This window comes from Heloderma suspectum, chromosome 17 (assembly GCF_057233095.1).
Source record: "Heloderma suspectum isolate Gila_16-S chromosome 17, 16-S_ref, whole genome shotgun sequence".
Taxonomy (NCBI): Eukaryota; Metazoa; Chordata; class Lepidosauria; order Squamata; family Helodermatidae; genus Heloderma; species Heloderma suspectum.
In genome coordinates this window covers 13,471,514-13,485,179 of record NC_139474.1, presented here as the reverse complement: position 1 = coordinate 13,485,179, position 13,666 = coordinate 13,471,514, and the positions used below count along the sequence as shown (strand labels likewise).

The window sequence follows — 13,666 nt, the reverse complement described above, 5'->3', positions numbered from 1 at the left end:
TAAGTCCAGCACTCTGTGCCTACAACTGAAGGCTTTTGAACCTGAGCCTTCAGAGAGCCCCACCCAGAGCACAGCTGAAGGCCATCAGGCCACCTGAGCAAAAGTCTACTCCTGAGCAGAGCTCACGAGTATGCCTTTACTCACAAGGAGTCCTTATTCCTCAGGCAGACATTCCTGTGTCCGGCAGCTGGCCAAGCCGGCCCCTGTAGGCGCCTGCACTCCCTGGGGCTAAATGGCCACTCAGCATCTGCCTCGGCTCAAAGAACTCCAACACAGAGGATATGGCAAGAACAGAGATGGCTGCTAATTGCCCCCTTGCCCATGATTTGTTGCCACATCTCCTACGCCTTTCTCTCAGGACAGGTTAGGCAGTTTTCTCCCAGAGCCTCACTGGACCAGGTGGAGTTCCTGAGAAGGAGACAATTACTGCTCACCACCTGCGCTTCAGTGGGTCCTTTGGCCTTGCGGGGAGAGAAGGGAAGACAGATGAAGGGATTGCATCAGGGTGCCAAAGGAGGCCTTCTGCAAAGAGGCAGGGGTACGCTCCCGGCCGCTGCTGGAGTGGGGTTGGGGATATGCCTGGTGTGGAGAACGTGGAGAGGGAGGTATTTTTCTCCCTCTCTCATAATACTAGGACCCGGGTCCTCCCATGAACCTGATCAGTGGGAGATTCAGGATAGAAGAGCGGAAGGCTTCTTCACACAGCGCAGAGTTAAACTAGGGAACTCACTTCCACAGGACGTTGGGATGGCCGCCAGTTGGGATGGCTTTAAAAGGAGGTTAGACAAATTCCTGGAGGGGAAGGCTATCAATGGCCGCTAGTCCTGATGGCTATTTGCTCCCTCCAGTATCAAAGGCAGTATGCTTATAAACACCAGTCGCTGGGGAACATGGGCGGGAGGGTGCTGCTGCACTCATGCCCTGCTTGTGGGTTCCTGGTCGACAGCTGGTTGGCTGGGTGGTGAACAGAATGCTGGACTAGATGGACCCTTAGTCTGATCCGGCAGGGCTGTTCTGATGTTCTTATATTCTAGGGGGAGGGCAGGCACCAAACCCCAAAAGGAGAAGTGAATGAACTGAACCTGAAGATGGGATGCAATGTCTGGAACAAGACACAGACACACCTTTAGCTTGACACAAGCAGCATCCCGAAGGCTAAACTACACACTATGTCAAGTACGTAGAGTACAGCTGATCCTCACCCTTTTGTTTCCCTTGGGGTAAGCATGTGGGAGCTTGATCTGGATCAGGACCATCAGATGCAGGTTGGGGAGGCTCCCCCCACCCCTTCACCTTCCCCCTCCCTAGATTCACTCCCCACACAACACAACACAGAGACTTTAAAAAATCAAACACCTCCATTGGCGGTGGGGGGGGATGCATGGGGGAAGTGGCTAGGTGGGAAGGTTAAAATCTCCCCTAGCCATGCAAGACGGTCCCAATCTGGATCAGGCCTCCACACACTTACACAAAGGTAAACAAAATGATGAGGATTTGCTGCACGCCATGTATTTAAGGTAGAGTCTAGTTTTAGCCCTCAAACTCCACCTGGAATGTGTGTGTGTGGTGGTGGTGGTAGGGTAGGCAGAGGTAAAGGTGGTCTCTCATGGGGAGGGGGCACACAGCGCAAGAGTCTCCTTGTTGCTCAGGCCAGAGTGAGCAAGCCTGATGTGGTTTGCTGGGGAAGGGGGCAGTCATGCACGATCGCACAACCTGTTTTAGCTTCTGGGCATTAAATGGCTTCCTGACTGGTGCCCCAAACCTTTTGCCAGAGCTGAGAAACAGGATGCCAGCCGACTGACTGATATTGGTGTTACAATTATGGGGAGAAAGAGGCACAGCACGGAAGGTAGACGTAATGAAATCCAACAATCCCAAGAGCAGCCTTGCTGTATCAGACCAATGAGGGGTAAAGGAAACACCATCCCTCACCTATGGAAATCTTATCCAGCCACCAGTTTGAGCAGGTGATGCCCACATGCTTGCAAGCATATCTCCACAGCCCATAAGGGCTAGAAACTTGATTTAAAAAAAAAAAAAAATGAAAGAAGACTTTTCAGGAGTGGCTAGAGTGTTGGACTGGGAGTCGGGAGATCCGGTTTCTAGTCCCCACTCAGCCATGAAGCTCACTGGGTGACTTTGGGCCAGTCACAGACTGTCAGCCCAGCCCACCTCACAGGGTTGTTGTTGTGAGGATAAAATGGAGGAGGAGGAGAAGGACTGTGTATGCCACCTTGGGTTCCTTAAGGAGGAAAAAAGGCAGGATATAAATGTAATAGATAAAATAACTAAACATAAGCTCCACCTTTACCTGTACTCCCATGACATCATGATATGTATACTTCCCTGCTTGTTACCTAGATAGATACCTAAAAAGTCAATGCCTCCTTTGGACATTCATGTAGGGAACTTAAAATGATAGAAAGATGAATGAGGTATCAAAATCAATACATAGAATATGTCAATTTTCAGAAAAACATGTCGTTTTCAAGGGTGTGCGTTCCATGACAAACTGAAAACTGAATCGAACCGGGGATTCGTGTTTGTGAGCCAAGCTATGGGCTTTCCCTCAAACTCCTCCATAAACTTCTAGTGTGCATTCTTCCCCCGACAGGTTCTGCAACTTGCACAAATTTCCGAGCAATTTGCGCGAATTAGAGCAAATTTGCGCAAATTGCTCAGAAATCTGTGCAAATTGTGGAACCTGTGAAAAATGTGCAGAATTCCTGGGAGATCCACAAACTGTCCCAACTCGCTGCAGATTGATTCAGGCACCACCACAGTGGGAACTGAACCTAGGAAAACCCATCAAATTTCTCCGACATCCTTTCCAGGGTGTATGTGTTCCACTTGGTTCAAATGTCATTAATTTACTGAACAATGGGAATGAGTTTGTTTTACTTATCACACTTTCACACCCATTTTTCACGCATTTAGAGGGAAGGCTGATCTTTCTTTGGCTTCAGATGAATTCAACATTCTCTAGTCAATGGTTCCCCTTCTGAGATCTTACAGAACGTTTAGGAACATTCCAACTTCTCGGGAGTTTTTGTTACAACATGCACACACTGTCAACAGCCTATGGACTGGCTGTGTGGTGTACTGTTGGTGGAAAGTGGGTTCAGCGGAGAATGGAGCAGACAGCATGGTCAAAACACTGGCCCAACTGTTAGACACTGTGTTGGTACGGACAGTGGTATGTGACTGGTGTTGTCTGTATAGTGTGTAATATATGAGTATTGCACATGAGTCAAGAAAATGTGTGTGTGAAAGGGCACATGTGTGTGAGAGGGTGAAGGCTGAAAGGACACAGAGAAGGTGTGTGAAAATGGGTGTGTCCTCAGGTAGAAGGGTGAGCTGGGTTCAAATCTCACCTCGACTATGAACCTCTGCTGTTATCTACAGGAAATTTCCTTCCTGTAGATAATAGGAAGTACAAAGGCAAGGGTCCAATTTTCATTGGGACTGCAGTAGAGGAGGAAAGGGTTAAACCTCCCACGCCCTGTAGTACAGATTAAAATCCCCTCCCCGTGCCAGTTTCTGTTAAAACAACATCTGACATGGTTGCTAAAGATGTTATGTATACTGTTACATCTAATTTGACCCTCAGCCACCACCACCGCAATAGGAGGCTAATAACACTGACCAACCTCACAGGGCTGGTGTACAGACTGAAATAAAGGTAATATATGGGGAATGCTTTCAGTTGCTGTACATATCAGGGGTGCGAAACCTCAAGCCTGGGAGCCACACCCACCTTCCTTGGCCCAATCTCCTTTCTCCCAACCACTGATCATCGGATGGGTTCCCGGTTTTTGTGCAGTTTTTTCCCCCACTGCAAAAGGTTGAAACGCCTCTGCTAAGGCTTAGTTACTGGCAGGAAAAGCTTTGAGTTCAAATATGCTGGTATTTCGGCCCCATCCATCCATCCATCCATCCATTTATTTATATTTCTGTACCACCCAAGAGCTGAAGTTCTCCTGGCGGTTCACAAAAATGAAAACCACAAAGTGAAGCATGAAAACAATATAAAATATAAAAGCTTAAAACTACAGTATAAAAAACCCCTACTTTTGCCTTGGCCCAGCCCCATTTTGCCTTTGGCCTGCCCACCACTGGAATGCGGCCCCCAAGAGCTTCTCAGCAGTAGAATTTGGCCCTCGAGCTGAAAGAGGTTTCACACCGCCGGTGTATATTGGGTCGGGACCAGACTACCACCTTCTCCCATACGAGCCTGCCTGGTTCTTAAGATCTTCAGGAGAGGCCTTCTTTGCAGACTGCCACCTTGAGAGGCACGATTGGTGGCAACGCAAAAGAGGGCCTTTTCAGTGGCTGCTCCCTGGCTGTGGAACTCCCAGCCAAGGGAGGCTGGGTTCACTCCCTCTCTGCTGTCTTTCCACTGGCAGGCAAAGACCGCTATATTCACATGGGCCTTTGGTGCATAAGCAGGTCTGTTGAGTTGGTTGCTGTTTTTACTTCGTTGTTGTTGCGTCTTTAACTGTGTTTAATGCATTTGCTTATAGTTGTTTATATCGGTGATCGTAAGCCGCCTTGAGTACCGTTTTCAGTAGAAAAGCAGGGCACAAATCAAATAAATAAATGCTAAATAAATATTTCCTTAATATTACACATATCACACACACACATGCCTCTGTGGACTTACATGGATTTTGTGTGATTTTTAAAAATGGACGCATGAACTGGGACGGGATGCCAACTGGGACGCACCTCTGATCTTTCCTGCAGGAGCCAAGGGAGGCGAGCTGATGGCCGGTGACCCCTCGGAACTGGAATGGGCCATCCAGACCCTGGTGAAGAACTATGACAAGTATTCTGGCAAAAGCGGCTGCTGCTGTTGCAAGAAACGCCGTGGGATCAGCAAGAAAGACTTCCGGAAGATGCTAAGCCATCAGCTCAACCACATGTTGACGGTGAGACAAAGAGTGGAGGGGGGGGGGCAACAGGGGTATGTAGGAAGCGCCGTTATCCTGGGTCAAACCATTGGTTCATTCAGGTCAGGATTGTCTGTACCAGGGATGGAGAACCTGGTTGATGTGGCTGGACTCCAGCTCCAATCAGCCCCAGCCAGCATGCCAATGGTCAAGGATGAAGGAGGTTGATGTCCAACAGCATCTAAAGGGCTGCTGGTTCTCCAACCCTGGTCTACACCATCTGGCAGGTGTTCTCCAGGGGTTCAGGAAGGGGTCTTTCCCCACCTCTATCTGGACATGACAGGGATCCAAGCTGGGGCCCTTTTGCAAGCAAAGCATATGTCCTGAGCCTCTCTATGCAGATGGCAAACTTGCGCAATAGCTGGGGTGAAATTGCCACCTGTGCTCTTTCCCAGCTTCAGGAGGAGTGCTGGAGGTGGGTTCGTTCCTCAGGTCTCTTCCTTAATCACACCTACAAAAACTATTGTTGTAGAGCAGCAGCAGTTAACATGGATCCAGGGGAAAAGTGGTGCCATTGCACCCAAAAATGAGCAACCCAACTGCAACAAATGAAGAAAGAGGCAAAACGGTCTAGGTTTTGGGTGCTTTTTTGTTGTAACCAACAGCTCAACGGCACAATTTGGGCAGTGCTAGGATGGGAAACAAAAAGACGCCATAGCCAGGCAGGCGGCACCCAGGTGGGGAATAATGAAACCATCCTGGAATTTGTGCAATAGCCTCTAGATGGGGAATCAGCAATAAGGAAACGCCTGGCTTTTTTTTTGTTCAATAGTCGGCATTGCAGCGGTCAGCTCTTTGATGGGGAGAGAGTTAAGCGGTTATAAGCCAGTTAGTTCTTAGATGGGAAACAACACCAAGCAATAAGGATGGCACCAAAGTGCAATAGCTAGGCAGGAAACACTTAAATGGGGGAAGCATTTACCATTTTCACAAGACACAGAGTAAAGCTGGTGGGAGTCATTTGATCAAAGATTTGTGAAGCTGACCCAATAATTGAAGGAGAAGCGGTTTGTGAAATTCCATCCCCGAACTTTGTTTTACTCATTCATTCCACCGATTCGTCTGCACCTTTACTTGGGAGTAAATTCCATTGAACTCAGTGGGACTTTCTTCTGATTAGATATGCATAGGATTGCTCTGTTAATCTCTGCCCCCCTCCTCTGCCCTCCAACACACACACTCAGAATACATCATGGGACACCTCTTGAACCTTTGGCCCTGCTTTTGAATAAAACACCTTTCCATTTTTGCAAGACATCCTTATTTATTTCACTTGGGGGGGGGATGACAAACTGAAACCACCCATTTGATGTGAGTGAAATAGCTTCGTAACGATCGTTGTCTTTTTGAGCCAGCCCTCATGCAAAGATAAACCATAATGAATCAGTCAGCCCTTAGCTATGATGATCAATAGAACAGCGCCAATGTGAAATAGTTTCAAGGGTGACTATTGCACCCTTTGGTTAGGAGGCAAAGTAACATGCAGACCAACCTTTGGAGAAAAATCATTCTCCCACTGAAGTTACATATCTCGTTTTTGCAGGTAAGTAGTAGCACTTTGGGGGAATAAACCCACGCGAATAAGTCGTGGTGGATGGTGGTGTCCACATCCTTAGGTCTGGTAGCTTCCGATCTGGCTTTTGACACCAGGCTCACCCCCTTCCTTCCTCCTTTTCCCACCCCCAGGACACCAAGAACAAGCATGCCGCTGACAAACTGATCTGTGATCTGGATGAGAACCAAGATGGACAGATCAGTTTCAACGAGTACTGGAACCTGATTGGCGGCATTGCCAGTCCGATCTCATGCCTGATCCGCCAACAGGAGGAGAGCGTCAAGTTCACCAAGTAGAGAGCCCGTGGGAGAAATGACAGCAACCAAAGTCAGCCGCTACCAGCGAAGACGCTCCCCGTCTCCATCACTGCACTCCAACTCCCCACCTTAATGTGGCCATCACTACAGCTCCCCCCACTGGCGGGGCTGCACATGACACCTTCCATCGGCACATTGGCGTGAAGTCGAAATTGGCGGGGGGGAATGGGGACCCGCCGAAGGAAATTGTCTGTCCATCTCTTCCCTTTTGACAGCTGCACTTGGGGATACCGTATTGGAGCGATGGACAACGGGAGGGGGGGATTGTCAGTGTGTCATGGGGCACAGCAGCTGTCAGACTGTGAATAGCATTGCAATAAAATCTGGAGTTGCATCAGAGTCTTGTGAATGTCTCTCTCTACCTTGTCGGTAACCCTCCTTGAACAACCTTCTGGGCCTCATTGAGGCAAGGAGATGAAAACTGCCTTTCTGGGTCCCAACAAAGGTTCACCTAGTTCCACATTCTGTTCCTGCTTCTAGAAGCCTCCTAAGCACAGCACGCACAAAGGCCTTGTTCTTTGTCTCCAACATATGGCCAACAGAGATATCCTGCCTCTGAACATCCCATCTACTAGCTTGTCAATAGAAGCCCCTCCTCCTCTGTAAATTTGCTTAGTTCTTTACAAAAGCCATCTAAGCTAGTAGCTGTCACCATGTCTTGAGGCAGAGAGTTCCACAAGTTAACTATGCATTGCTTGAAGAAATGTTTTATTTTATTTTATTTATTTATTTATTATTAAATTTATTAATCGCCCATCTGGCTGGTCACCCAGCCACTCTGGGCGATGTACAACATACAATAAAACAGTTTAAAACAATAAAATTCTACCATAAAAACATTTTCTAAAATACCCTAACCCACCCCAAATGCCTGCCTGAACAACCACGTTTTTAATGCACGACGGAAGCTCATTAAAGAGGGGGCATGGCGGAGTTCCCTAGGGAGGGAGTTCCACAGAGTGGGGGCCACCACAGAAAAGGCCCTCTCCTTCGTCCCCACCAGTCTAGCTGTCCTGGCTGATGGGACAGAGAGAAGGCCATCCGAGGCTGATCTTGTTAAGCGGCCTGTCTGGTGCTGCTGGAGGCGCTCCTTAAGATAGGCTGGGCCGGAACCATACAGGGTTTTAAAGGTCAAAACCAACACCTTGAATTTGGCCCGGAAAACAACTGGTAACCAGTGCAACTCCTTCAGCACTGGAGTGATGTGATCTCGCCGGCGGCTGCCTTTAATCAGGCGAGCCGCCGCGTTCTGTACCAGCTGCAGCTTCCGAACCGTCTTCAAGGGTATTCTCTGCATCTGCCGAGAATCTATTGCCAAACAGCACCATCGAGTGGCCCTGAGTTCTAGTATCATAAAGGGTGGAAGGCTCATCATTTCAGTGCACTCCCTCCATTGATTTTATAAGCAGTGGGGGTAGGGATGTTTCACAGACTTATTCAGGGTGAACTTGCTCCAGTTCAGCACCTTGAATCTCTGATGATAAAAAATAATGCCTCAATAACCTGGCTCACACATCGCAACACCCAACCATGGGTTAATTTACCCGTGGGTCCTGTCAACTCGCATCAGCCAACGTTTTTAAAATGCAGCCACGGCAAGGATGCACCGTGGCTTGTCGTGTTGTGCAAACCCAGCCAGAGTGGGTTGTTGATGTGGTTAACAAACCACCCACAAATCTAAAATAACCCAAGGCTTACATTTTAAAAATGTCAACCAGAGTGTGACAACAAGCCCCACAGGTAAATTAACCCACAGTAGCTTATCGTGATATGTGAACCGGCCCACGGTATATGGTACTTTACAAAAAGTCATAAGCAAAAGAGGCAGTTCTCTGCCCCAAGGAGCTTGCAATCTATGCATAGTTTGTATGCAAGTTAACAAGAGATGGACATGAGCCAATGCAGTTGCACTTGCTTAAGCTTTGTTTCAGTGAATGATGGGGTCTTGTGGGATGGGATTTCAATCTAAGGCTTCATGGTGGATTTTAAGGAGGGATTTCTAGAGTGGCGGGGGGGGGGGAGTTGTACCATGTGAAGGGATGGCCAAATCTGTGAGTTTTGTGTTCTCCCACTTTTGATTTTTTAAAAGTACTTTAAAGTACCATTTATGCAGAAATTTGAGAATTTTGGTAACTCCTTGCCCCCCAAAATAAAATGAATGACATTCTCACCTATCTGCGCTGCCCAAATTCAATAGGTACAGCTATTCCCAGAATGGAATGCAGGGACTGTGGGCGCCCAATATGGGCAGCGGAGTCCAACGGACCCCCATTTGTGGACCATGTAGCACTCACTGGACCTGTCCACAAGCCCATCCATTCCTTTCCTGAGCCACCATGCTGCACAACAAAGATGTGTCGAGGGTCACTAGCCTAGAAGGCTTAAGGCTAGACGTGCGGTCCATCAATACTTATTTTAAATACAAGAGCTCACCAGATCTTCCTGTCAGAGAAGCGCAGTCTCTGAGGTGCAAGGAGGAGATGGCTCTCATATCCAACTTTTTAAAGTACATCAAGCAACACTGAACTCAACACACCTGCAGTGCGTGATGGCACGGAAACACATTTGGGAGAGTAGCCGCAATTGCAGGCAATTCAGTTGGCTTCCTCTTATTCAGGACATGTTCGGGCAACACCGTCAGTCCTGGTGATCATTCCTTCAGGGCTCCGCCATTTTGCCTCAGATGGCTTCATCTTTCCCAGGCGACGTCTTTCCCTCTTCACCAGGATCGGGCGGAACATGTGTTGAGAAGGGGAGGTTTCGATCCATGACGACATATACATATTTTTAATCAGCCCAATCCTGCCAACATATGTGGTGTGGCAAGAGCAGAGATGGCTGCTAATTGCCCCCTTGCCGTTGGCTTGGTGCCACATCTCCTACGCCTTTCTCTCATTGGCCAGCAGGGAAGCGCATTCTGGGCGGAGGAATGTCCCGCGACAGGCTAGACGATGTTCTCCCAGCGCCTGCCTCGCTGGACCAGGCGGAGTTCCAAGGCAATTACTGCTCATCGCCTTTGCTTTGAGTGGGCGTTTTGACCTTGCGGGGAAGAGAAGGGCGGAATGGTGGGTGGATTGTGTCAGGGTGTAGAAAGAGGCAGTCTGCAACGAGGCCAGGGTACATTCCCAGCAGCCACTGGGGTGGGGTTAGGGGGAAGGCAGACATGGCACCAAACTAAAAAAAGAGAGAGAGAGATTATTGTGATTGAACTAAAACTGTAGATGGGATTTGGTGCAATATTTGAAACAAGATTCATCTCCCCTAATGCCCTGTGTGTTAGACTCCGCTTATGTCAAGCCAAAGGTGTGTGGGGGGGAGCGGGGAGGCAAAGGTAAGGGTGGTGTCTTGGGGGGGGGCACAACTTACAGCACAAGAATGTTCTTACTGATCAGACCAAAGTGAGCGAGCCTGATGTGGATTACTTTTTTATGGGGGTGGCAGAGGATAGAAGGTCCCATGTTTACACCCTGCCGTACAGATTGCAACATGATAGTATATGAGGAATGCTTTCAATAGGGGTATGTATGCTTACTATTACACATGCGAAACAGTAATGCTTACTATTACACGTGTGTAATAGTGTAGCATACATACAGTAGGTGTAGGTAAGCTACACTATTACATATAAGCCTGTGAGTTTATGTGGGTGTCCACATGCCCATTTATAACAAAAGAGCACATGGCCTGCGCATGAAATGGGATGGGATGCCGACTGGTGAAGCATCTCTGTTCTTTCCCACAGGAGCCGAGGGAGGCAAGAGCAAGCATGGGGACCCCTCGGAACTGGAACGGGCCATCCAGACGCTGGTGAAGAACTACAACCACTATGCCGGCAAGGACTTCCTTTCCAGGAAACAGCATGGGATCAGCAAGAAGAATTTCCAGAAGATGCTGAACCACGAACTCAACCACATGCTGACGGTGAGACAAGGGGTGCAGATGATAGGATACTCCTGAGTGAAACCGCTGGCCCACTGAGGTCAGGATTCTCTGTAGGTGGGGAACCCGTAGTTCTTTCCCCTGTTACTGGACTCTAGCTTCAGTCAGCCCCAGTCAGCATGGCCAATGGTCAAGGGTGAAGGAGGCTGACATTCAACAGCATCTAAAGGCCTGCTGGTTCTCCAACCCTGGTTTACACTGACTGAAAGCTGTTCTCCAGGGGTTCAGGAAGGGGTCTTTCCCCACTTCTATCTGGACATGGCAGCAATCCAAGCTGGGGACCTTTCGCACGCAAAGCATGTGTTTTGAGCTTGATGATGCAGATGGCAGATTTGTGCAATAGTTGGGGTGCACCTGATGATCAATAGAATGGCACCAAATGTGCAATAGTCAAAAGGGGGACTATTGCGCACTTCAGCTAGGGGGCAAACTAATGTGCAAACCAACGGCCAGAGAAAAATAATTTCCCCATCGAAAAAGCACATATCTGCTTTTGCAGGTAAGTGTCCCACGTACGCAATGGTCCTTTTTATTGCAGAGGTGGGGGGAAGAAAACACCTGAGGTTCGATGGCTCCTGCTCCTGCTTTTGTCACCAGACTTATCCCCTCTTCCCACCTCCAGGAAACCCAGGACAAAAAGGCTGCTAACAAATTGATCCATGAGCTGGACAAGGATCGGGACAGAAAGATCAATTTCGACGAGTACTGGAGCCTGGTTAGCGACATCGTCTCGGGCCTGATCCCGCGGCAGTAAGAGGGTGTGAAGTTCACCAACCCGTGAGCCTGTGGGAGCGACAAAAGCCAGGTGCTACCACTGAAGGTCTCCCTGTATTCCTCACCGCACTCTGACTAGGGATGTCTGCCGCTGGGCAACCTGGTTAATTTTTGGCTCAACAGGGATCCGCGGGACTTTCCCTCTGTGAGTCGAGCTGAGGGCTGTTCCCCAAACTCCAGCAAATTTTTTTGTGCGGGGGGGGGGGGGGCTCTGCAATTTGCCCAAATCTCGGAGCAATTTACACATATCCAGCTGAATTTGTGCAAATCCCTGAGAAGTTTGCACATTGCATGCACACACACATACACACACCCACACACCCCGCCCCAATGCACAGCCTTCCCAGAAAATCTGCGAACTGACCTGACTCTCTACAGCTCGATTTGGGTGCTGCAGAAGGAACCAAAATAACGTCCAGGGGGCCAAGCCCAGGCCAACGCGTCAAACTCCACCCCGCCCCCCAACGGATTTCTCCGACATCCCTATCCCTTGCTGGTTAGGCTGCGCATGACACATCCCATAGATATATGGGATGTGTCATGCGCAAGGGGCTCCGCACTTTGCCTGCTGTTACCCCCCCACCATGTAAAACAACGAAATTGCTTTAAACAAAATGGTGTCTGGAACAGCCATTTCAAAGCCTTTTTTTTACCCTTTTGGTGGTCTGTAGCTACTACAGAGCACCCAAAGGGTCAACATTGGGCTGAACACAACTTCATTTTGGCACTTGGGGCCCTCCTTAGCCACTCCAGATGCTGTGAGGAAGGAGGAGCAACTCCTGGAGGAGTCTGTGAGGTGAAAATGGCCCCCAGACGTCCAGAAGTTGCCCACCGTGCACTATATACAGAGAAATGGGCAGGGCACTTTCAGAGTGTCATGGATGCAGCAGCTGTGAGACTGTGAATGCCACTGCAATAAAGTCTGGTGTCGGATCAGAGAGTCAGAGTCCCGTGAATGCCTCCACCTTCTCTGTAACCCTTCTTGAACAAGCTTCTAGGCCTCATTGAGGCAAGGAGATGAAAACTGCCTTTTTAGATCAGAACAAAGGTTTATCTGGTTCTGACTGAAACAGATTCTGAAAGCAGATTCACTGCCCCACTGAACATCGGAGCCACCAGCCTCCACCGGTAGAACCCCTAATTCAGCACCACTAATGTGCTGCATTCGAATGCAGACTTTGAAGCACTAAGCACTCAAAAGGCCTGAGCCTGGCTCCCCCATTTGATTTTTTAAAAAATCTCACGTTCTTTCTGCCTGTTTATGAAGAAATCTGTGGACCTTTGGCAAGTCCTTATTTTTTAAAAAAAATCCCAAACAAAATTCCGACCCTTCCCTGGCCGTGTGGGTGGGTGTCCTTTTGAAAGAGAACGCTGTTTGCGAGAATAGAAGGCCTTTGGGCGACGGAGGTGTGAGAGGAACGAAGGTCACAGGCCGAGAGGGAAAAGGACATCGGGGAGAAAGACATGAGGTGGGGCAAGATTTACGAAATAAAAAGGGGAGCTGGGGATGAGAAGCCCAGTGTAAGGATGAGGGAGGGGGGTATTTGCCTCAGTCCCAGCTCTTGCAATTCATATATATGAAATACAAATCTGCAACTGATCATTTTTCATTGGGCAATTTCATCTAACGAATTAAGAACATCAGGGTCCCAGGCATGGTCTGAAGGCACATGAGACAGCCGCCTTGCTGAAGCTAAGCAGGTCTGGGTCTGGTCAGTGCTTGGAGGGGAGACCACTTGGGAACCACATGTAGCCACTTTGAGTTCCACAATGGAAGAAAGGTGGGATATAAATGTAATGCAATAAAAATAAATAAATAAATCAGAACATCAGAAGAGCCCTGCTGGATCAGACCAAGGGTCCATCTAGTCCAGCATTCTGTTCACACAGTGGCCAACCAGCTGCCCGAGGGAAGCCCACAAGCAGGACAGGAGTGCAACAGCACCCTCCTGCCCATGTTCCCCAGCAACTGGTATACACAGACATACCGCCTCTGAAACTGGAGGAACCATATAGCCATCAGGACTAGCAGCCATTGAGAGCCCTCTCCTCCAGGAATATGTCCAAAGCCATCTAAATTGGTGGCCATGACTACGTCTTGTGGAAGTGAGTTCCATAGGTTAACTCTG

The 13,666-nt window shown here is 48.8% G+C and overlaps 1 protein-coding gene across 4 annotated transcripts in view; it reads left to right on the top strand.

Moving 5' to 3' along the window:
- Positions 1-13,389, top strand: part of S100A16 (S100 calcium binding protein A16) — a 28,513-nt gene extending 15,124 nt beyond the window's left edge. Inside the window, exons 2-3 of one of the 4 annotated variants that reach the window (XM_084824508.1) lie at positions 10,567-10,745; positions 11,386-13,389. In XM_084824508.1, coding sequence (XP_084680634.1) covers positions 10,567-10,745; positions 11,386-11,517 — 311 coding nt within the window. In that variant the 3' untranslated portion in view covers positions 11,518-13,389. Of the gene's footprint in view, positions 1-4,746; positions 4,932-6,638; positions 7,165-10,566; positions 10,746-11,385 lie in introns of those variants that run through there. The other 3 variants (XM_084824506.1, XM_084824505.1, XM_084824504.1) reach the window with 3 other exon arrangements.
- Positions 13,390-13,666: the final 277 nt, after the last annotated feature.